General features: G+C 42.1%; 2 protein-coding genes across 2 annotated transcripts in view; both read right to left on the reverse strand.

Moving 5' to 3' along the window:
* Positions 1-1,221: 1,221 nt before the first annotated feature.
* On the reverse strand, positions 1,222-22,703 carry LOC311232204 (tetraspanin-5). The gene is made up of 10 exons (XM_084318915.1): positions 22,292-22,703; positions 16,546-16,596; positions 15,648-15,794; positions 14,016-14,186; positions 13,788-13,913; positions 9,357-9,404; positions 7,158-7,274; positions 2,941-3,002; positions 2,735-2,789; positions 1,222-2,632 (listed from the first exon to the last, which is right to left on the reverse strand). Exons 1-9 carry the CDS (start codon positions 22,373-22,375, stop codon positions 2,777-2,779), a joined length of 819 nt encoding a protein of 272 aa, XP_084175041.1. The 5' UTR covers positions 22,376-22,703; the 3' UTR covers positions 1,222-2,632; positions 2,735-2,776.
* acer2 (alkaline ceramidase 2) overlaps positions 15,728-24,619 on the reverse strand; it is a 33,461-nt gene continuing 24,569 nt past the window's right edge. The window contains exons 8-9 of the mRNA XM_084318913.1: positions 16,546-16,596; positions 15,728-15,794 (exon numbers count right to left, since the gene is read on the reverse strand). The gene's annotated coding sequence lies outside the window, so the exon portion shown is untranslated. The remainder of the gene's footprint in view (positions 15,795-16,545; positions 16,597-24,619) is intronic.

The following is a 24,619-nucleotide window of genomic DNA, read 5'->3' on the forward strand; positions in this document are numbered from 1 at the left end:
TGGTCATAGTATAATTTGAGAAATAAATATAAATTCTATCATTTGCATTTAGAAATGCGCTCTACTCTCGATTACTGAAAAGTACGTCTATGTGTAGGTAGGCACCACTAATTGACGACATTAACGACAGAACCTTTCGTGGCATCTGTACGATTCGTAATTCTCCCTTGAAAACTTGCAGATTAAAATAGAATAGAACGCACACAGTCAATAACAGTAAGCCATCTGGTAGGTAGACTTCATCAAGGAAACATAATTATTGGGCTTTGATAATAACACAACAAAAAGGAAGATAAAAAGAAAACTCTGGGAATGACAAAAAAATGGGCTGTCTTAAATACTTCGAAGCTTCGTTCAATGGGCATGGGATTCGAATATGAAAATTAAATTTGATTATTAAATTATAATTTTTTTTAAATAAAGAAATATGTTTTTTCTTTTTAAATTTTTTTGCTAAATCAACTCTGCCTCTCTTTGTTAACTACAACAAGCAATGCTGTTTGTTATTTAAGATGAGGTCGGACTCGGCACTGACAGATTTGTGTTCATTGTGCTGCTTTTATGAAGCCTCAAATGACGGCTTACAATATTTCATGAAAGCAAAGTGTTTTTTAAAAAGGTTTAAACTTTACAGCACTGACAAAGTTGAACAAAGTGCTGTACAAGTCCCACAACATAAAAAAAAATTATATTTATAGTTTATTTCTTTTCTTTTTTTTATCTTGAAGCTTCGAATTAAAATCGAATCTCGGCCCCCGAAGCTTTGAATTACAAAAAAAATAAATCGAAGGTCAGCCCATTGACAATTAAATGAAATGTTGTGCAAAAAGCAGGACGCCACTTACACCGTGCAAAAAACGCACGTTGCTTTTCCGAGATGTTTTCGGACACAGGGTCAAAATGGAACAGAAGACTACGGAGCACTCTACTGGTGAGGAGTTGCTTGGGCATGTTGTCTCTTTAACATGGCTGCTTGCTACTTACTGATTAAACAAGTTTAAAACAACTGATCCACATGAGATGCACAACCGCAATTGACTAGTTTAGTTATTTTGGTAGAGATATTTACTAGGGATGTTCGATATTGGCTTTTTTACCGATACCGATATACCGATATTGTCCAACTCTTAATTTCCGATACCGATATCAACCGATATCAATATATACAGGGTCCCCCCCCCCCCCCCCCCCCCCCCCAAAAAAAACTGAATAATTTCAGGTAATTAACATTACATATCTCTTGTTGTGGAATTAACACAACATTATGCATACTTTTGACAATAAATAAAATCAGAATTTGTTCTTACTTGCTTGCCTGGGTAAATAAAGGTTAAATAAATGTAAAAAGAAAATAATAATAATAATATTTTAAAACCGATACCGATCATTTCCGATATCACATTTTAATGCCAATATCGGACATCCCTAATATTTACATTTACATTTGGAGCTCTGGAATATTTCTGACCAGATAAATGTGAGGTATATAGATATTTATAGATGGGCAGTAAGATGTTTAATCAAATCAGAGGATAGGTTTGTTTTACTCCTATGTTTACAATAATTACCAATGTAAACATACCTTTGACAGCCAAATTACAGCAAATATATTTAAAACGTATACTTACCTGTTATCTGATGTTATTCCTTGTACCAAGAGCTCAGTTACTCAACTCAGATAATGAAAACACGTCTTCCATTCCCAGTTCAGATTTTTGGTGGTGGAGCTTCTAGTTCACATTTGAAATCACAGATCGGGACTTTAAAATTGTAACACAAACTGCATCTTTAACTGGCGCTTGCTCAACTGATTCATGACTATCAGATCCCTTTATGATACTTTTTAATTAATTGTTCTTCTCAGCACTGCAAAACACTACTAATGTGTCAAGTAATCTGGACGACTACCTCCCCAGCTGCTAACTACTTGAAGCGATAGTGAGCTCTTAAAATAGCCAGAAACGGCAAAGGAAGTTCAATACCAATCTCACTGCAGTTGTTAAAATTGGTTCCATTAAACATTCCAGAGAAAAGTGCTAACCAGCCAATCCACTCTACGCTAGCTACTATCTTACACATACTATAAAATACTTAACATTAATGAAATACAGTTAAGAGCCAATGTCCTAGCAGTAGACAATAGGCATGCAGTGCATTTCCAGAATCACTTCACCTTTTGTACACGACCCATACATGCAGTGTTTAAAAACTGCATTTGTGAGACATATAAAAACAAGGGGCCTTTTCTGAGTAAAGCACTACCGTAAGAGACGATACGAAGCCTTCCTATAATAAGGCCGACGTAACAAGAGTTATAACCTCAATCATCTAAATAGCTAATTACCCTTCATGAGCTTGCAAGCTCGCATTTTCAGATCCTGTGTCTCACCTATGAGCCATAACACCGTTATCCATCATACTCGCTTATATAAGGATTTGTACAACGTTGGTGTACTTATATGGGAGCTCCATGGCTTCTCGAAGGTGGTGCTTCATTTAGAAACGGGCCATAAATAACTCTTACAAAATTATTATGTACATGTGAGTGAGACTTTTCATTTTAGACCAAATCCATTGTTGTCGCAACGCATTTATCTTCCTTTTTCGTAGCCGACAGCCTGAGTGGAGAGATCTGTAGAATGGCGCCGTTTTAGTACACACACATTTCTTAGTGGGGAAAGAACATTTTATATTATTAATTGTTGTGAAATGTAATACAGATAATAGGACCTACCTAATACATCCATCTTGCTTTTTAAGTCGACGCTGAAGGTCTTTAGGTAAACAAACTGTACAAGAAGAAAGAAAGAACAGAAGGTAAGTCTCTTAAAAAGGAATACAAAAGGATGACTTGTGTTTTAATCATTGCAACTTTTTAAATGTAAAATGTTTTGAAAGATGACAAATCCGTTCAATTTCAAATAATTTCTTTCTACCTACCAGCTCTCTCTCACCGCTTCAATGTCGCTCACTAGATTCTGTGCTAAACAGATCCCGAAAATCTGAAAAACAGAAACAAAGACTTGCTCATGAATACAATGCATTATCATTGGAAGAAAGGTTGACACCATTTTCAACCTAAATCCAATTTTTTCCGATTTCTGGATCACAAATGGGAGAAGTGTGTTTTTGTCACTGCTTCATCCAAGGAGGCAACAGCACAACCGACAAAATAATATTAATACGAAAACATAAAATGCGTTCTTTCAGAATAATTTCTGTCATGTCCTCCACTCCTGCCTAGTCCTCCTCCCTCCCCCTTTCTTTCCCCTAATTATCTCTCTTTTTAGCTTCCTCTCTTGCTCACTGTCTCTCTCTCTCTGGTTCACTCCCTCTCTGTGCTCGCTCTCTGTCTCGCTCTCGCTCTTTGATTACAGGAGTGGAGTCAGGCGTGCAACCAGCTGCTACCCATTGTCCTCTCGTCAGCCATGCCTGAAACCCGGCCATGTCTGCAGCTGGGGTTGTCAGATCGTAGACTCAGGCCATGTCCCCACGTATCTGGATCTTTTGCCAAACGCACATTTTATTCCACGATTGGGCCTTTCATCCACACGTAAAGGGTGTTTTCAGAGACATAAACGGAGATTTTCTCAAACGCATTTTAAAGTGAAGATTTTCCAAAATATCCGTTCAGTGGATCCGTGCAGCCACTGTAAACGCATAGTCTAGATAAACGATGACGGCACAGCTCACTACGCATGCTCAGACTGTGGCGGGCCGTAATAATATCTGGCCCGTCAGATTGTTTGGCGAATATTACTTTACTATTTCTCTAATATATATCAGACCGACTATAGACTAGCTAGGCTATATATTTCAGCTATAATGTCCTAACAGAGAAACTACCACCACCTAAAACATCCTTATTACACCTTGTTTTATCCATATAGGCAGTAGCGCTTTGAAGTAATAATAACTTCGGTGGACAGCCGACAGCGCCTTGGTGCTGAAATGTCATTCAAACTATCCTTACTTATATATGCGACGACGGCACCACACGTGAACAGTACAATGCAATTAATGAATGTCTTGTTGTAATTAGTATATATATAGTTTGTGATAAGGACTCGCCATATTTAGTTTCAGAATCCGGAGATTGTGATCTCAACATTGACATTGTATCTCTCCGTCGCCCAGTGCGCAGAAGTAAAGCATTGAATCGTGACATATCTAGATTGGTTGTTTCCTCTGGACTGCATAATCCTCCGCTATATCTATCTATTTATCATCTATGTATGTCAATATAGCCAATGGAAATGCTAGGAATGGTCACGTGGGCTGGGTGAACCAATGGACAATTCCTATCGTTTCTCAGTCGTCCTGACCGCTCGTACCACTATGGTATTTGGGATATCGCTTATCGCCACCTACTGGCCCCCATGCTTGTTGGAGCAATTCATATGCGTTTATGTGTTTGCGTCTGGATCAGGTTTTCTTTTTTTAACACTGTCGTGTGGACGAGGATTTATTTTTAAACGGAGCCTGAGAATATCCGTTTGGCAAAAGATCCAGATACGTGGGGACATGGCCTCAGTGTGTCTGGTGTAGATCACCGTTCTAGCCATTTCCCTGGTTGCGGTTTTGTCAGCATTATCTTTTGTCATTTCCTAGTTGCTGTTCCGACCATCGTTCTGTCTTTGCTCCTCGTGCTTCTTGGAGCTGTTCCGCCAGCGTTCTGTCTTTGCTCCTCGTGCTCCTTGAAGCTGTTCTGCAGATTTTGCACTTTGTCAAATTATATGTTTTTCTCTTGTGCTTTCAGAAGATTTGACCCATCTCCTGCCTCTCCTCCAGATCCCTGCCCCAGTCTACTTTCCCCCACTCTCCCTGGACTCAGCCCTCTGTATACTCTAGTCCTGCTCCAAACTCTCCTCTAGCCTTCTCTCCAACCTAGTCCAGCCCCAGGTTCTCCTCTAGCCTTCTCTCCAACCTAGTCCAGCCCCAGGTTCTCCTCTAGCCTTCTCTCCAGTCTAGTCCTAGTCCTGCCCCACTCTCCTCTAGCCTTCTCTCTCCAACCTAGTCCTGCCCGACTCTCCTCTAGCCTTCTCTCTCCAACCTAGTCCTGCCCGACTCTCCTCTAGCCTTCTCTCTCCAACCTAGTCCTGCCCCAGGTTCTCCTCTAGCCTTCTCTCTCCAGCCTAGTCCAGCCCCAGGTTCTCCTCTAGCCTTCTCTCCAGTCTAGTCCTAGTCCAGCCCCAGGTTCTCCTCTAGCCTTCTCTCTCCAGCCTAGTCCAGCCCCAGGTTCTCCTCTAGCCTTCTCTCCAACCTAGTCCTGCCCCACTCTCCACTAGCCTTCTCTCTCCGATATATTTAAAACTGGAAGTATGTGTTTGTGAGCTGTATCTAATGATTTTAACATACAATGACGTCCTGGTTGAGAGCTCCTAAAGGTAGAAGAGAGCAGAAAAGCGTAATCGGAGAATAAAGAAATGCATTGTAGGTTTTGGTTAAAGAGGTCTTCACGGTCCAAGAAGTCATGCCCAAACCCAAAAAGACCTAGAAATGTACGACCAGGATGCGAACTGGACGTAGACACGTCTACTATTCCAAACGGAGACCCGGGAAATGGCGGTCGGCCCCCGAGAGACGGAGCCGAAGGAACAACACACCGTCTTATTGTTGTCTTACCTAACTGTAGTTCTCCCCTGGTGCTGGTGGTGTAATAAAGATAAATCGCTACAGAAATAAACAGCACTCGCAGAACTGTTCTTTAGGTACGTTTATTTGGAACGGGCAGAGACAACATACACGTTTCAGCTATGAGCCTTCCTCAGTGTCCACAGATGACGTCCACAGATATAAGCCTTATAGGCTTATAGCTGAAACGCGTACGTCGTCTCTGCCCCATTCCAAATAAACATACCTTAAGACAGTGGTGGAAGAAGTACACCTTTACTTAAGTAATGGTAGAAACACCTAGATAAATGAGTACTCTGGTAAAAGTTCTACTCTACTCTATTCAAATTCGACTTTGTAAAAGTAGAGAAGTATTTGCTATTGAATGTACTTAAGTATAAGACTTTGTATATTCCAGTGCTTGGGAGGCATTCAAGCCTCTAATCATTGACCTTTAAAGGTTGTGTTAAAGTGGTACGTGGTCCAGTTATGCTGCTCTGATTAAAGATTATGTTAAAAGTGGTACGTGGTCCAGTTATGCTGCTCTGATTAAAGGTTGTGTTAAAGTGGTATCTGGCCCAGTTATGCTGCTCTGATTACAGGCCACGGCTGCTATCCTATCATCTGTGCTGCTGTATTGTAGACCGACCTCTGCTCTCTGACCCTTCACCCTTCACCTCCCGAGCGGGGTCGCACTCGCAGACGTCCTCCAATCGTATGATAATTCAGTGCCATCTTGTGGCAACAGGCACACTACTACAACAGCAGCAGGATAACAAATTTAGACTTGCGGGTCTTCTCGGACCCACTCGGATCCACACATAATGACCAACAGACAGGGTCCCGACCCAATGGACCATAATAAAACATGGACCCTTACCCATACGGGTCTTGGTTCCTAGGGTTCGGCTACTATGTTGACAATAAGAGAGACTAAATATTATACTGGCCAGGTGCACTATGCAGCTTTGGGAGAGGAATTTGAAACTCAAGAGAATTGAAAAATAATAATATGGCATGTTTTCACAACTGAATAAACAACCCGTCCTCCGAGGAGAATTGGATCCCCGGAAAACACTGTTTGAAGCTAGAAATCGGCTTCGTTTTGGTTCACGGTGCCTCCAAATTATTTCGTTTTTGATTTATGATGATGTATAGTAAATATTAGGGATGCTCGATATTGGCTTTTTTACCGATACCGATATTCCGATATTCCGATATTGTCCAACTCTTAATTTCCGATACCGATATCAACCGATATCGATATATGCAGGGTTTCCCCGTCCAAAAAACTGAATAATTTCAGGTAACTAATAATTTCACTGGATATATATATAACAAATATTGTTATTGTTTTTTTTTGTTTTTAAACCGATACCGATATTTTCCGATATCACATTTTACTGCCGATATCGGCCGATAATATCGGACATCCCTAGTAAATATGTTTTGTACACTAATTGCGGCTTGTGCCAATGTGACCAAACCCGCGAACCTGCACAGTGCACCTTTAAGTTGTTCCAGAGTGTGAGAGTGTTCCAGACCTGTAGCAACGCGATGCCGATGAAGATGCCGGCCACCACCGTCAGGTTGTCCTGCAGCCACTTCTCAAACTGAGGGACGCAGCCTTTGATGTAGATGAACGTCCGTTGCTCAGAGTCCTGAGCAGAAACACACCGGCAACACAAGACCACATGGAAGCAATAAGATACATGTTGATGTTATTGTACATAGGTCGCTTTCACATATAGTTTTGGTGGACTCGGTGCGGTTCTGGTGGTGAAGTTGCAACATTGTTGCATTCTTCATTTGGTTCGCCTGCGTTCACACTAAAATCTGTGAGGCGCACCCTATGCACCGAACTATCTGAACAATGTCACGCGGTCGAAAAGGGCGCTCGTCTATTGGACACAATGGAGAGTGGAAATCCCTCCCTTTTCAGGAAGTGAAATGCGCGTCAACACAAACTGCGTGAGCGTGATAGTAGCAGAGACGTGGCATTGATCCATCGTTCGATTATAATTCCCATTACCGCCATCCTCTCGCTAAACAACTTGTACACCTCGTTGTTTTTGTGAGTGCCCACATTCCCCACAAGCAGCTGTTTTATTTGGTCTTCAGCCCCCCAAGTCTGTCCACGAGACATGTTTACACAGTGTGCTTGTTTTGCAGTGAATGCGCACCGCGGTAATATTAATAATAATAACAGCTGTGTTTTTTTTCTTCCTTGTTCTACCCCAAGATGCACAGTAGATAGATAGATAGATAGATGCAGTGTGCTTGTTTTGCAGTGAATGCGCGCCGCGGTAATAATATACCCAAGATGGTTTATCAGGTGACTTCCTACGTTTGGTTCTATGAAGCCGAACCGAGACCTACGTTTTCAGGCGGACCAGAGTTCGTCTGCTTGGTCCGCGGACCGAGTTCGACGCGCATTCACACAAACCCGAAAAACCGGACTATCGAATTCTGGTCCGAAAGTCCGGACCAAACAGCCCCTGTGTGAAAGCGACCTAACTTAGATATAATAATATACATGTAACGTAGATCTATGTTGATATACTGTAGATATAACTTAGATATAACGATATACATGTAACTTAGATCTATGTTGATATACTGTAGATATAACTTAGATATAACGATATACATGTAACTTAGATCTATGTTGATATACTGTAGTGTAGATATAACTTAGATGTATACATGTGACTTAGGTCTATGTTGAGTACAGCAACTTGCAATGGGCCTGGTCTACAAGATACACTACACCACTAAGGTACCCATGTACATGTCAAAATACTTCCCAAAGGTCAGTGAATACCACTTCCAGAGGGAGTTCCACAAATCATGTTCAACCCAGATTCGGCTCAAACAAGGGACTAAACACGTTTCGCAATTATGCCACATCAAAGGGGAACGCCCTACCCACAGCCGTAGAATAATGTGAATCACTACCCACCTTCAAAACCGCTCTCAAAGAGCACCTACGGGAGACTGCAATTCGATAACTTGAGCTTCTCCTTTTTGATAATCAACCTGAACTTTGGAACATTGTCAGAACCAACAAACACTGAACTACAGTAACTATGTCATCTTGACCGTTTGTTATCACTTGTTTTGATCACCTGGCTAAGTTGCTTTGTATTTTGAGAGCAGAAACACCCTGAATACCACGGAGCGGTCATTTGGAGGTCTCCTCCAAAAGCCTGGAACCTAAAATCCTCCCGACGAGCCCAGCTTGTTTATTTCCCCCGTTCTGAATCCTGTGAAAACAGTAGTCTATTCTACATGCTAGTGTATTTCTCAGTCAGGAAAATAAACATAGCCTTTCCCTAATATTACTCCGCCATTGGAGGAAGGCCAAACCAAATGGAGGAGGAGGGGGAGGGGGAGGGGGGAGGGGCTGTACTACTCCAAAGCATTACTCCAGTGTGAGTAATTCCAGAGAACCCAGAGCACGGAGTCTCTGAAGGCTGCATGTGGAGGGGGGAGTGGAGTGAAAGAGCAATATTGTGTCTAGGGTGGAGTACCTGGTGATCTCACGGAGCCAAACAACACAGTGACGGGCGAATCGAAAGCGGTTATCCTAATGTAATCACACGGCATTCGCTCTCGGGGCGGCGTTTTCGCGTAAAAGAGCTCCCTTGTTCTCATGCAAGTTTAATCCGAAGTGAGGGATCTGAAAGTCTGCCGCAGAGTTGGGTCTCTTGTAGTGCAGGAAATAAAACTGTGCAACTCACCGTTTTGGCTCGAATGTCGTATCCACACTGAGTGTTAATGACGTCCTCCTGCCAAGAGAAGAGGGAGCATGTTCACAGTCAGCCGTTTCAATTAGTTGCCTTGACGCCACGCTATCGTACGTCGGAAAACAGCCTTTAGAAGATAGCTGACGCTGATGCCGTTGGAGTTTATTTCACGGGGATACATTTAGAAATAGTTGCCGGGAATCATTTAAGTGGCGGTGAAGAAGATATGGACTCTACGCCTACGCTGCTCCATCACAAAACGGAGGGAAAACAGACAGAAGGTATTGCTGTCAGTTGGTTTGTTTTTAAGTTAGAACATAACACAGGGTGGTTTCAAGTTAAATTAAAGACATTTTAAGACCTTTTTAATACCACTTAAGAGCTAAATGTAATACCAATTTCACGTCCATACACGCTACTCCATCACAAAATGGAGGGAAAACAGACAGAAGGTATTGCTGTCCATAGGTTTGTTTTTAAGTTAGAACATAACACAGGGTGGTTTCAAGTCAAATGTACCTATTTAATACCACTAGCAGAAAAAACACCGAACACTTGCGCGCCAATTTAAATTATTGCGCATTCCATACAAGCTCTCGCCAGATGCACCGAGCTCCCGGTAGCCCCGCAAAAAACAACGGCTTGAATACAAAAACATTTCATATATTTAATATTATTTCATCTCCCGACAGCCGGGCTACCCCCCCCAAATTTTTATAACTGTGCAAATTAAATTGAGAATTATGAATTTAAGACTTTTTAATACCCTGCAGATACCCTGACCTAACGTAATTGCGCATTTCGCAGAAACAACAGCTTTGCTAACAGAGACGTATATCCTGTCAGTTCCAGAGAGACTGACTCACATCATCATCATCAAAAGGCACGAGACGAGGCAGACGCAATGGCTCAGCCGTGTCGTTTCACATGCGAATCGTCATCAGGTTGTGTGCTGCACAAAGGCCAAGTCTGTCACGCTGAAGGGGTGGAACAGCACCAGCTACTCTGGAAAGCCAAAAGGCCCTTTAACGTCGTCTAAAAAGAGTCAAGACTGCTTGTTCCAGCCACTTCCTATTTCTGTTGTTCTGCCAGCAGAGGCCTGGGAGGTCTGGACGTCCTGTTGGCACCCAGCCAGGGCTGTCGACGGCACAGAGGCCGCGGCGCTACTTCTGGATCGCACTGATAACCGCACTCTCCTAACTCCCTAAACTGCTGAAGAGTCGGGGTGCGATGGCGGTCGTAAAATGTTAAAGTGCTGTGTTGAATTTTTTTTTAAGAAATCTGAATTCTATGGTGAAATAAAACAACTACAAATTAGGGATGGTCCCTAAACGTTTTAAGTGTCGGCAGATGCTGGGAACAGATTTTATTTCATGTACTAGGATCCCCATTGGCTGTAGCAGAGGCGGTAGCTAGTCCATACAAAACAAGTTCAAGTTCTTTAATAGTTGTCATACAGAAGTACAGAATACTTTCATACAAAATGCTTCTTACTGTTACGCTCCAGAGACTGTGCTAGACAAGATAGTATCAAATAACATAATAACATAATATAGCATGAATTTAGAAGAAGAAAATGAGGTCACAGTGTTCGGTATAGACATATGTACAATGTTCTGAGTTACCATATAATATACAATACACAATACTATGCAGTGTACTAATGTACAGTACTATCTAGTGCAAAGCAGAAATGGGATGAGGTACAATTTTAGGTACAATTTACAGTAAGGTGTACGAGTTGTAGTGCAATCCTTCATCCATAAATATAAAGTGTGGGGAGTGGGTGCTACAGTGTGTTTGTTTAAAGTGGGTGTGTGCTATAAAGTGTGTGGAGTGGGTGCTACAGTGTGTTTGTTTAAAGTGAGTGTGTGCGTGTGGATGTGTGTGCTATGTGCGTTTGGTGGTTGTTGTTGTGTAGTGTTCATTCATTGTTCGTTTAGCAGCCTGATGGCCTGGGGATAGAAGCTACTTCTGAGTCTTTCTGTGCTCGCCTTGAGACTCCTGTATCGCTTGCCTGACCGCAGCAGTTCGAAGAGGCAGTTGTTCGGGTGACTGGAGTCTTTAATGATTCTCTTAGCCTTGCCCTTGCAACGCTTGTAGTAAATGTTCTGGAGGGTGGGGAGCCCCCCTCCAATTGTGCGTTCGGCTGAACGTGTCACTCTTTGTAGTCTGCTTTGGTCTTTTGCAGTGCTATTCCCAAACCAGGAGGTGATGTTGCCGGTCAAGATGCTCTCTATTTTACATGAGTAGAAGTTCTTAAGGATCTTCTGGCTGACTTGGAACTTCCTTAGGCGCCTGAGGAAGTAGAGGCGTTGTCGTGCCTTCTTCACCACACTGTTAATGTGTGTGGTCCATGTCAAGTCCTCGGATATGTAGGCTCCGAGGTACTTGAAGCTGTTGACTCTCTCAACCGGTGCCCCGTCGATGCTGAGGGGGCTGTAGTCCTTGACCCCCGACCTCCTGAAGTCCACAATCATCTCCTTTGTTTTGCTGACGTTCAGGGAGAGGCTGTTTTCCTGGCACCATCCCGCCAGGACCTTGACCTCTTCCAGGTAGGCCCTCTCGTCGTTGGCAGAGATCAGGCCCACCACCACTGTGTCGTCAGCAAATTTGACGATTGTATTGCTACTCCGCTGAGCCACACAGTCGTGTGTGTACAGGGAGTAGAGGAGGGGACTCAGAACACCATATTCTATACATGACAATAAATCATCACCACAACCACAACCACAACAACATCATATAAAACACAACACAACACGAGACCTAGCTCCGGTTAGTGAAAACGGAAAACAAAAGAGATATCAAATTAAAGATGTCATTATTGATTTGTAGTTGTTGAGACCATGCACTGTGCAGAAGACCATGTCATATTATAAATACAAATAAAACAGCCCCTACAAAAAGCATCATGGCACTCCATGATACCACTGAAAGGTATCATGGTATTTCTGAAAGGTATAATTTCTGAAAGGTATCATGGTATTTTTTAGGGCTGACCTCGACTAGTCGAATAGTCGACTAATCGATCGAAAGGAGCCGTAGTCGACTGCCAATCTCTCAGTTTTTTTTTTTTTTTTTTTATCATTTCATTTGGGCTGTGGGGGGTGCTTAATGTCTGGATGGGCTGTGGGGGGTGCTTAATGTCTGGATGGGCTGTGGGGGGTGCTTAATGTCTGGATGGGCTGTTGGGGGTGCTTAATGTCTGATGCGAGTCGACTATCGCCAAATTTTGGCCAATCAAAGTCAACTATATACAAATCCTTAGTCGGGGACAGGCCTAGTATTTCTGAAAAGTATCATGGTATTTCTGAAAGGTATCATGGTATTTCTGAAAGGTATCATGGTATTTCTGAAATGTATCATGGTATTTCTGAAAGGTATCATGGTATTTCTGAAACGTATCATGGTATTTCTGAAAGGTATCATGGTATTTCTGAAAGGTATCACGGTATTTCTGAAAGGTATCATGGTATTTCCATCATTCTGCAGCACCACCATCATGATAGTGACCCGAGACGATGCCAATCAATTACTTTAACAGTACACATCATTCGTTTGGGAGAAGAAATATTGATATATATATATTTTTCTCCATTAGAGAGATGGTCTACATGTCAACAATGCAGAGAATCAAGGTTGCTTTGCTTTGATTTCTGACACAATAGTACCGTATTCAGATCAGGTATTGATCTTTTACCCTGTTATAGTCAGGTATTGATCAATTATAGTCAGGTATTGATCCGTTATAGTCAGGTATTGATCCGTTATAGTCAGGTATTGATCTGTTACCCTGTTATAGTCAGGTATTGATCCATTACCCTGTTATAGTCAGGGATTGATCTGTTATAGTCAGGTATTGATATGTTACCCTGTTATAGTCAGGGATTGATCTGTTATAGTCAGGTATTGATATGTTACCCGGTTAGTCAGGTATTGATATGTTACCCTGTTATAGTCAGGTATTGAGCTGTTAGTCAGGTATTGATCTGTTACCCTGTTAGTCAGGTATTGATCTGTTATAGTCAGGTATTGATATGTTATAGTCAGGTATTGAGCTGTTATAGTCAGGTATTGAGCTGTTATAGTCAGGTATTGATCTGTTACCCTGTTAGTCAGGTATTGATCTGTTATAGTCAGGTATTGATATGTTACCCTGTTATAGTCAGGTATTGATCTGTTATAGTCAGGTATTGCCTGTTATAGTATTAATATACTTATACCGAATTGCATTCCATTTCACGTCATTATTCGGTGTGAAAGTGCTTCCAGTCTGGCCAGTATCAGGTTCTATTATTCTGCTCAACAGTACTGACAGGGTATAACTAAGTAGACTCTGCCCAGTAACAGCCTGAGAATGCAGCAATCAGGGCGACACAATACACAATGAACAACTAAAAGGAATTGAATGGGAACACATACTGCTGGATCTTTGGTGCAGCAAGAGAAGGGCACTCCACACTTCTCTCTGCTCGGATTAGAATCAGTACAGTTGAAGTAGATGTTCAAATTCCAATCGTCAGCTCCGAAGGCACCGCAACACTCCCACTAGGAGAAACAAATAAACACAACAATATATATATAATATATATATCAACAAATAACCTTGACTCAAACTTCAGGGAATGGAAAACAAACTGTAGCTCTCACATATTCCTGTGTGAAGTCTATGAGGTTCTGAAGGTCGATGTCATCACGGTAGGCACGGATGTTGTTGTTGATGAAGAAGTTGAGCTGGTCCTTGATCCAGTCCTTGAAGACGAAGGCCAGGACTCCGGCGGTCAGCTCCAGGAAGAAGATGATGCCCAGGAACACGGAGAACTACCGACACACAGGAACATTCGACATCATCTCTCTACATTTCACAGGAACATTCGACATCATCTCTACATTTCACAGGAACATTCAACATCACTCTACATTTCACAGGAACATTCAACATCATCTCTACATTTCACAGGAACATTCAACATCATCTCTACATTTCACAGGAACATTCAACATCACTCTCTACATTTCACAGGAACATTCAACATCACTCTCTACATTTCACAGGAACATTCGACATCACTCTACATTTCACAGGAACATTCAACATCACTCTACATTTCACAGGAACATTCAACATCATCTCTACATTTCACAGGAACATTCGACATCATCTCCATTTCACAGGAACATTCAACATCACTCTACATTTCACAGAAACATTCAACATTACTCTACATTTCACAGGAACATTCAACATCACTCTACATTTCACAGGAACATTCAACATCACTCTACATTTCACAGGAACATTCAACATCACTCTACATTTCACAGGAACATTAAACATCACTCTACATTTCACAGGAACATTCAACATCACTCTACATTTCACAGGAACATTCAACATCATTCTACATTTCACAGGAACATTCAACATCATCTCCATTTCACAGGAACATTCAACATCACTCTACATTTCACAGGAACATTCAACAACACTCTACATTTCACAGGAACATTCAACATCTCTCTACATTTCACAGGAACATTCAACATCACTACATTTCACAGGAACATTCAACATCTCTCTACATTTCACAGGAACATTCGACATCTCTCTACATTTCACAGGAACATTCGACATCTCTCTACATTTCACAGGAACATTCAACATCTCTCTACATTTCACAGGAACATTCAACATCATCACTCTACATTTCACAGGAACATTCAACATCATCTCTCTACATTTCACAGGAACATTCGACATCACTCTACATTTCACAGGAACATTCGACATCGCTCTACATTTCACAGGAACATTCGACATCTCTCTACATTTCACAGGAACATTCGACATCACTCTACATTTCACAGGAACATTCGACATCGCTCTACATTTCACAGGAACATTCAACATCTCTCTACATTTCACAGGAACATTCGACATCACTCTCTACATTTCACAGGAACATTCGACATCGCTCTACATTTCACAGGAACATTCAACATCTCTCTACATTTCACAGGAACATTCGACATCACTCTCTACATTTCACAGGAACATTCGACATCGCTCTACATTTCACAGGAACATTCAACATCACTCTCTCTACATTTCACAGGAACATTCAACATCACTCTCTCTACATTTCACAGGAACATTCAACATCACTCTCTCTACATTTCACAGGAACATTCAACATCATCTCTACATGTCAAGGCGTGAGACATATTCCAGATTAGAACTAAATCCCCCAAAAAAATCATATGCTGTTAGGGGGAACGTACAAACTTAAGCAGGAAAGAGTTTTCCCGCAGCGCTCCGATGCAACCAGCGAATCCAAGGATGAACATCACCCCTCCCACCACCAGGAAGAGCCAGACGGGGTCAAAGCCCCCAAGATCTGTAATGGACGAGATGTTGGACAGCACACCCTGGAGAAGAAAAGAGGGGGGGAGAGAGAGAGACGAGAGACAGAGAGAGAGAGAGAGAGAGAGCGGGGGCAGAGGTATGGAGTTGATTACAGTCAGCTGACTGAATATATCACTGTCTCAATATTTCACTGTTCCAGTTGTTTTTAATATTCATATAAAACTCTCAGATCTCTTTGGAAGGAATTGTACAAGAGGGCTTCCCACAGGACTGCGTGACATTCCTTTGTGATTCAGTAAGACCAGCGTCTTCATCTTAGCATCATACAGTATAATGTAAAGTCAGATGGGTGGGGACCACAAGTCATAGAGGATGATCCCAGAGAACATTTTCTTTTGTTGTTATGACATCCAGACATATTTTTATTATTCCTTATTCACAGATGTCAAAGTGAAACAATTTCAAATTCATTATTCTAACTTTCCACAGGGTTCCCAAACTTATTTTCCAATTAAATTCCCAAACGTTTCCATAACTAATTCACACCTGATTTTCACGGCTGTATTTCTGTGGTGTTGTAATGAATGAACAACCTTTCCTTTAACCACTAAGATACAGACTGTTTGTTATGACAGCTTTACTGTGTGGCTAAGGTTTATTTATCACAGCCATAAAATTAACTCCTGCGATTTTATGGCTGCGATTTAGAATTTCCATGATCCCCCCCCCAAAAAAAGTCCGGGCCCGGAAAACCTTCTTTTCTTTTTATGACCGCGGGAACACACAGCCTAGTGGTATGAGCAACAAACTCACCTTCTCGCTCCATGCCCACAGTCCAATGCCAAGGAACGCCACTCCAAGCAACTGAAAAAGAGAGAGAGAGAGGGAGAGAGGGAGAGAGGGAGGGAGGGAGAGAGAGAGGGGGAAAAGGAAAGAGTGAAACCATGTCAAGACTTGTCAGTACAGTAAGAGAAGAGCTTGTATATCTCAATACTATGATTATCACCATGTGCGAGGCCAGTTTTCCTGTACCTCTTCGCTGCAGGTCATCTGGCAGGACCTTGTAGTTGCCAGGACAAACATTGCATTCTGCAAACAAAAAGCCCAAGGGCTTTTTCCATGGCTAAATATTTAACATCTTGGGTTTGAAATATCAGTGCGGGCCTCCTCTGCTCTAGAATGCATCTTTAAACAGCCTGAAAGCATAATCAAGCCTGGATGGTTTCCCCTGCAGAATGTACCTCAACACATATTTATAATGAAAACGTTTTATGCATTGATGCGCATGTGGTTTACAGTAGTGTACATTGTTAGTTAGTGCATCCTTCGACCTAATCAGGACTCAGAAATACAATGTGCTCTGAATTAAAATGTTCAAAAATGTATGGAAATCTTGATACAAAATGTATATTGTGTAGTGCCGAGAGATGGGAGTCGGAGATGGTGGCTCGAGGCAGAGCGAATAGTATTTATTGAGTACACATCCTACACGATACAGTACGTTAATGGAAAGCTAGAATGACAGGAACTGCCACCGCTTAAATAAGAATGTTCGATGTTCTAGAATGTCCTACTATGACATCATCACAAACGTTCCAGAATGTTCGGGCGGATCTAATGTTCTAGAATGTCCTGCTATGACATCATCACAAACCTTCCTGAATGTTCGGGCGGAACTAATGTTCTAGAATGTTCCTAACAATCACTACACAAGCCCCCCCAGAATTCACCCATAGTCAAAATCCCCCCGGCGGGGGGGAACAACTGCCCGGCCTCTGCGCGCGCGGAAGACGCGTGCACAGACGTCGACGAGGTCACCGGCGACTCAGTCGTAGGCGGGTCCCGGGGTAGCGGTGGACAGCCTCGGTGGGGGGAGAGGGCCAGCTCCAAGGGCTGGGAAATGTCTACGTGGGCGGATTTAATCTTGTGGTGGTTGTACCCCACCTCAAAGGCGAGCCTTCGCCAGTCCTCAGGGACCCGTGGGCTAGGATGTCCGGTGGAGAGGTCACACAGCAGCGTCGGACCCGTGTCACCAATCACAACGTCCTCCAGGCGTAGACTGGAATCTGCCGTCATGAGGGCCTGGATGTCGTGGTCGGAGGCCTGTTCCGAGCCCCTGTTGACGTAGTCGAGGTCCGGCTGTACAGCTCCGATGGCGACTCCGGAGAGGCAGTCTGCGACTACGTTGGGCTTCTCTGCGACGTGTCGCATATCCGCGGCGCACTCGGAATCGTACGTGAGCTGCTGTTGTTGTTGTCGTGCCAACCACGGCTCCGCTACCTTTGACTCAGAAAACGTGAGGGGTTTGTGGTCGGTGAAAGCCGTAAGAAGGCTATTAGCCCTGGGGCTAAGTGTCGAGTGGCCAGGTAGAAGCGGTCCGCCTCTTCTGCCAAAGCACGGGGATCAGTAATCGCTGTATTGGCAAGTGCCATCTGCATGTGTGGCGGCATGTGCCTGAGAAACAGTTCGATAAACAGGAAATCAGGCCGTTCTGTACCTAGCAGGTTTAACATCATCTCCATGTGCTCCGAAGGTTTGCTGTCCCCCAAGCCCTGTATAGCGAACAGGCGTCGGGCCCGCTCTGGTCGCGACAGCTCGAAAGCCTTAAGGAGGTGCGTCTTAAACGCCTCATACTTATTCCGGGCAGGTGGAGCTGTAATGAATCCTACCGTCCTCGTCGCTGTAGTGCTCCCGAGGCTCGAGACGACGTGGTAATATCTCGCGGCGTCGTCGTTAACCCTTCGTAGGGTTAACGACGACGCCAGAACGACGACCAGAATGTTCGGGCGGTACTAATGTTCTAGAATGTTCTGCTATGACATCATCACAAACGTTCTAGAATGTTCGGGCGGACTAATGTTCTAGAATGTTCCTAACAATAGTTCCGTGGGTGAATTATGTACCATTACAATCACTACAATTGATAAATAATTTAGATAATGACCTATTAGTCAGTGGATTTGAAAGTGCTGACATACTGCACTGCTCTGTGATCCCACGCCTCAACAGCACCGTGTTGTTTGTCACATTCTATGTTGTTATTCATTGATCCGACAGATTAGGTATTTTCATAAAGAGATTCGGATCACTGTGGTAACACTTTCACAGGTGCTGGGAACATGAGCGAAAGCTGAGCAGGTACAGCTCAAAGAGGACTCTGCATGGTCCACTCTGTTAACACTTTGGATGCCACGGGTCCCCGTCTCAAAACATGGTTGAATGCCAGCACCCACTTCAATGATAGCGTTGTGAGAACGCATAAACTATGGCTATGTGTCTAATCTGGCCGTCGCTTATCAATGACTTGTTTGCAGTCAACATTGTCGAAACGTTTTTTTTTTTTTTTTTTTTTTTTAATCGGCTCATTTCCGTTTTATACCATTTTGAAAAACCCTCGTTTTCTTGAAAGTTTCAGGAAAATATAAAGATTCTGTGATACGGCCTTTACTGGAATATTCTGGAATACACAAAAAACTAGGGCTGACCTTCAAAGCTTTTTTTGGCAATCGAAGCTTCGGGCCGAGCTTCGATTTTAATTCGAAGCTTCGAGAAAAAAAAAAGAATAATAATATTAATTATAATATATATATATTTTTTTTTTATATCTTATGTTATGGGACTTGTACAGCACTTTGGTGAACTTTGTTGTTTTTAAATGTGCTCTATAAATAAAGTGGATTGGATTAATTAATTAAGTAGCCCCTTTCGTGACTGTGACGCAGCCAACAAGGTTTCACTCGGCTGCGCTGCCTGGGTGCAGTGGGGCTGCTCTCACAGCCAACGACATGACATTACATAATTATGTTGCAACCTTCGTCTATCAAGCAAACAATTATATTATATTTAATTCATAATTTATAATTATATCAGACAATGCACCTACAAAAGCAGATGATTACAATTAAATTAGCCAACTTGGTAACACATTAGTCATAGCAGCATAGGCATAGCCTTATTAATGTTTTGTGTGGCGTCGCCGTCGTGTACGACGATACTTACGTTTTTTAGGTGATTTGGCAAAGTTGTTGTAGAGTTGTGATATGCCATTTTCATCTGGCATATCTGGCACTCGGCTTTTTGGGCATTGTCTTTGCATATTTTAAAGTGTAACCACACGTCTGATGACTTCTTCGTCGACATGTCTGCTGCACATGTCCTTGTTGTTTTCAACACAGATAATCTCCACGTGCTTGTTGTAGAGAGGTGGAATCGAGGCGCCGCTTACTTTCGTTTCATTGGAATGGAGGCGCAAGATTTGAGGCAATTTTTTTTTCTTTTTTATGTTTAAAAAAGTATTTAAGACAGCCCTACAAAAAACTGTAATTTTTCGGCCTATTTATGAATCGTTTTCAAATAAACGCTAGATTATCGATAGTATATGTGTACTTATGCACGCTAGAGAAGCGAGCTGAAAAATCTATTCTCTCATTTCCTGATCAGCGCACACACACACACATATGGCACACGCTGATATCTCTGTGAAAACAGCTCTGATTATCCTAAGACTGGTAAAATAGATTCCTTACCTCAGATCAGATGTTCTCCAAAAAGATTATTCCAATTCCTGATCGCCATTCCAAATATCGATCGCGTTTATTGAATCAGCGCTGGGTACTAGAAATATGTATTCCACGCTGTTTTGCGGCTCGGCAATGACTTGGATCTCTTCGGATGGCTTGCCGGAGAAGTAAAATGAGGAAACTGGATCCCCCCGCCCCCATGTCTTTCATTCAGTCTAATCCAATGGGGTGCAGTACAACAGGGATAGACGATAGGGGGCGGTATTTTCCCAATGGAGCTCAGAGAGAGTTTGCAGCACTAACCAAATCGCTAATAAAAAAAAGACAAAAAAACGCTATATGTCGTCGCTGGCATTCAACGGTCGGCATGAACTAACGACATATAGCGTTGTTGGCACTCAAAGTGTTAAAGGTGGCTCAACTTCTCCAAGGCCCATATCAGGCTGCTCACCGAGGGGAAAGCCAACACATTGCTGCTATAAACTAGGGGTGTAAACTTTAAAGGTACACGTATCCGTACCAAACCGTTTCAGTGTGTACCGTACCGTACCGTACCGAACGGCTGTGTACCGAACGAATACAACGGTATGTTAACCACTAACGACCGCCCACCGGGGGCTGTTTTTTTCACAATCTAATATACTATTTTTTTTTTTTACAAGTCGATTATTAATTTCAATATAGAATATTCGTTGACAGCCAATTAGTTAGTGCACACTACATCACCCCTCAGTGGAACATGGAAAGCCAAACTTTCCCCCTCTGTAACGAAACCATGACTTCAAAATCGAGGTACGTACCGTACCATGGTTTTTGTGTACCGTTACACCCCTACTATAAACCTATAGAGCCACGGCCCACTGGTTACAACATATTCAGCAGAACCTGTCTATCAGCTAATGCTATAGACATGAAGAAGAGTGTGTGATGTGGTCGTTTTTGGTCTGCCTAGTATAGACTACACTTTCAGAGAATACAGTGTCTCTAGTCGGCCTAGTATAGACTACTACACTTTCAGAGCAGACAGTATCTCTAGTCGGCCTAGTATAGACTACACTTTCAGAGAATACAGTGTCTCTAGTCTGCCTAGTATAGACTACTACACTTTCAGAACAGACAGTATCTCTAGTCGGCCTAGTATAGACTACTACACTTTCAGAGAATACAGTGTCTCTAGTCGGCCTAGTATAGACTACTACACTTTCAGAGCAGACAGTGTCTCTAGTCTGCCTAGTATAGACTACTACACTTTCAGAGCAGACAGTGTCTCTAGTCTGCCTACTAGTATAGACTCCACTCGCAGAGCATCTAGTGTCTCTAGTCTGCCTAGTATAGACTCCACTCTCAGAGCATCTAGTCTGCCTAGTATAGACTCCACTCTCAGGGCATCTAGTCTGCCTAGTATAGACTCCACTCTCAGAGCATCTAGTCTGCCTAGTATAGACTCCACTCTCAGAGCATCTAGTCTGCCTAGTATAGACTCCACTCTCAGAGCATCTAGTCTGCCTAGTATAGACTCCACTCTCAGAGCATCTAGTCTGCCTAGTATATACTCCACTTTCAGATCAGACAGTATCTCTATAGCCTGGCGCATGGATGCTGACTAGACTCAGGGCAGAAACAAAAGCCTGCTCATGAGTGACACTGGCAGCAAGTGCACAGAAGTAAAACCCAACAAACAATACATTTCAGTGACGTAACGACCAATACTCCCCATGAAAGGGAAAAGAAAAGGGCGCAAATAATAATTGATTCGGTGTAACAATTTCCGACCATAGGAAATGAACACAGGAAAGGGATGTTTTTTTTTTTCATTTCTAATGACAATCTAAACATAGGCCACGTTGATGCATGGATCGTCGCAAAAGCATTATGTAGCCCGATAGTCTTCTATCCTTTATCCGTGAGACAAAACAAACATGATCAACGTTACTGTTAAAGGGTTAATCTGTGGGGAAATATCAATAAACGATCGGGTTAGTAGGACAGGACAGGCCTAAAACCCGCTCACAACGGGAATATGACGGGGAACTACTTACCCAGAATATTATATTAAATCCAAATATGAAATATTTGATGCAGCAACTGACTTCGTGAGCCTTGAAATGCTTTCCTGACATCATTTGTCCGGATTTCCAAATGGTTGCCCGCAGTAGAAGGAATCACATCGATGGTTGTCTGTGTGACAGATTGGTTCTGGAAACCCACCCTGCTTTATGGTTCGACTAAAATTCGTCGTCAATTGTTCAGCGTTCAATGATACACAGCATCTTGCATGATTTCGGTCGACAAAGGCACGGATGTCGCCGCGGGAGACGATTGATTTTTACAGCGTTTCCCCAGTTACAGTATATCTGCCTATTCTTTTCAAACTAACAAGAGTAAACGGAGAAATGTAAACCCACTGAACTGAACCAGATTAAAACCGCTCGTCTTCTATCTGATCCATGATCTAGACATGGCTGTTTTTTTCATTGACTTGTTTGTGGACGAATGAGGGCGCCCCCTGCTGGCACACGGAGGAGGGACTTCCTCCAGTAGATTTTTTTTATCCATAATAGTATGGACCTATACTTATTTGATAATATTGATATAGATCATTATTTGATTCAGATCCAGGTTATTGGCTCGTTAAACCAAAGCTACCCTATGTTTATGACAACCTATTTGAAAATGTGTCTTGAACAGAATGCAGGCTATTATTAGGCCTTCGTAGGCTTCTTGGAGCAGGTGCAGTGGTGTTAGGCTACCTATGTTTACAACCAGTAGCCTAAAGCATTTTAATTGACTATGGCTTGCCCTATTAAAATTAAATTAAATTAAAACATTTGCATTTACATATACATTTATATACATTATGTGGATGTATATATATATATATTATATAGATCTGTAGTGCCGAATTTCCCTCTGGATTATTAAATGATTTCTATTATATTCTATTTACCTACATACATGTATGTATATATATATATATATATATATATATATATATATATATATATATATATATATATATATATATATATATATATATATATATATGTATATATATATATATACACATGTATACAATATCCACATATTGTATAATAGCCATGCCGATCAGTGAGGTGAGTCTACACTAGCCTATCTGTCCTCTAATGTTGATCTGATCTAGCTGAAGTCAATATCCTCTTATGCAAGTTTCTTTTACCAAGACTGTTTTTAAATATGAATAAATTAAATAGTTCAATCAATCAATTATTAATACAAGTTTCTGGAAGGTCAGCAATACAAATAACCTGGTGAGGCAAACTCAGCCTGTATCTAAACGACCATGAAGTCAACAGTCATCGTAAGAGTAGCAGTAGTGGCAGATAACCATACGAGACATTTTAGTTCCACATTGTTCCCATGTTTCTGAATGTGCTAGTGTATTGCGGTACGGTATCAGGTATACCGTAACCTGAACATCCAAGATCAAAATCACCTGAGCACTATTGATGGCTAGTAAGGTGATAGGTGTCCCCTGTTGGCTGTTTTTGGATTAGCAAGTTCTCCACAAGGCCAAGTCTACAGTATATTGTACAGTTTAGTCCACCCCCTTCACTCTGAGCTTGAGGCTCTACCCTCAGGTCATAGATTTAGAGTAAAAACTCCTTTGTTCGCTGTGCAATAATCCTGCTCAATTTGCATATGACACTCTTGCACTTTAAATACGGCTTTGTGTGTTGTTGTGTTCTGTATTATTGATGTATGTCCAGGATAATCTTTCTGTACATAAAACAGTGGCCCCACCTACCCAACCTCCTCCAATGTACAGTTTCTACGTCAAATGTTATTTCTAGACTATTTTTGTATCACAAACAGTACTGTATTTGCAAATCTGGTATGTCATAAATGTATAGATGTAGCAGTACTGTCTATCTGTATGTCGTGTATGTCATATATGTTATGATGAATTGAAAATGGGGGACCCTGATGTAAACAAGACGAAAGTCTTTCTCTGGTCTGTATCTCCTTAACAATTGTATGTATTGAGCTGTACTGTACTGTACCCATTCTGCAATCTGTTAATAAAGTTTTCAATCAATCAGCAGTCGTCTGATAATCCGGAGGTTCCCTGTTCGATTCACACTCCTCCCGGGCAGTGTGTCCTTGAGCAAGACACTTAACCCCTAATTGCCTCTGCCATTGGTGTGTGAATGTGTGAGTGAATGGGTCGAATATGAGGAACAAATTGTAAAGCGGTTTGGATAAAAGCACTATATATAAATGCACCATTTTTACTTGTGTTGTTTCTTTATCTTTTGCCCCTGACTGCAAGTCAAGTTTCCCACATGTGATAAGAAAAGGTGAACTGAACTATATTAAATGGCTGAAAA

Source organism: Notolepis coatsorum, assembly GCF_963971535.1.
Source record: "Notolepis coatsorum genome assembly, chromosome: 7".
Lineage (NCBI taxonomy): Eukaryota > Metazoa > Chordata > Actinopteri > Aulopiformes > Paralepididae > Notolepis > Notolepis coatsorum.

Bases quoted from the DNA above. Each gene is read 5' to 3' on its own strand.
- LOC311232204 (XM_084318915.1), bottom strand. From the start codon at position 22,375: ATGATGTCAGGAAAGCATTTCAAGGCTCACGAAGTCAGTTGCTGCATC. The intron at 15,795-16,545 runs GTGAGTTTGTTG...TTTCTTCTCCAG, and splicing joins TGTGGGCATGGAGCGAGAAG to GGTGTGCTGTCCAACATCTC. The intron at 9,405-13,787 runs GTATGTGTTCCC...TTCTCTTGGCAG, and splicing joins GCTGCACCAAAGATCCAGCA to GAGGACGTCATTAACACTCA.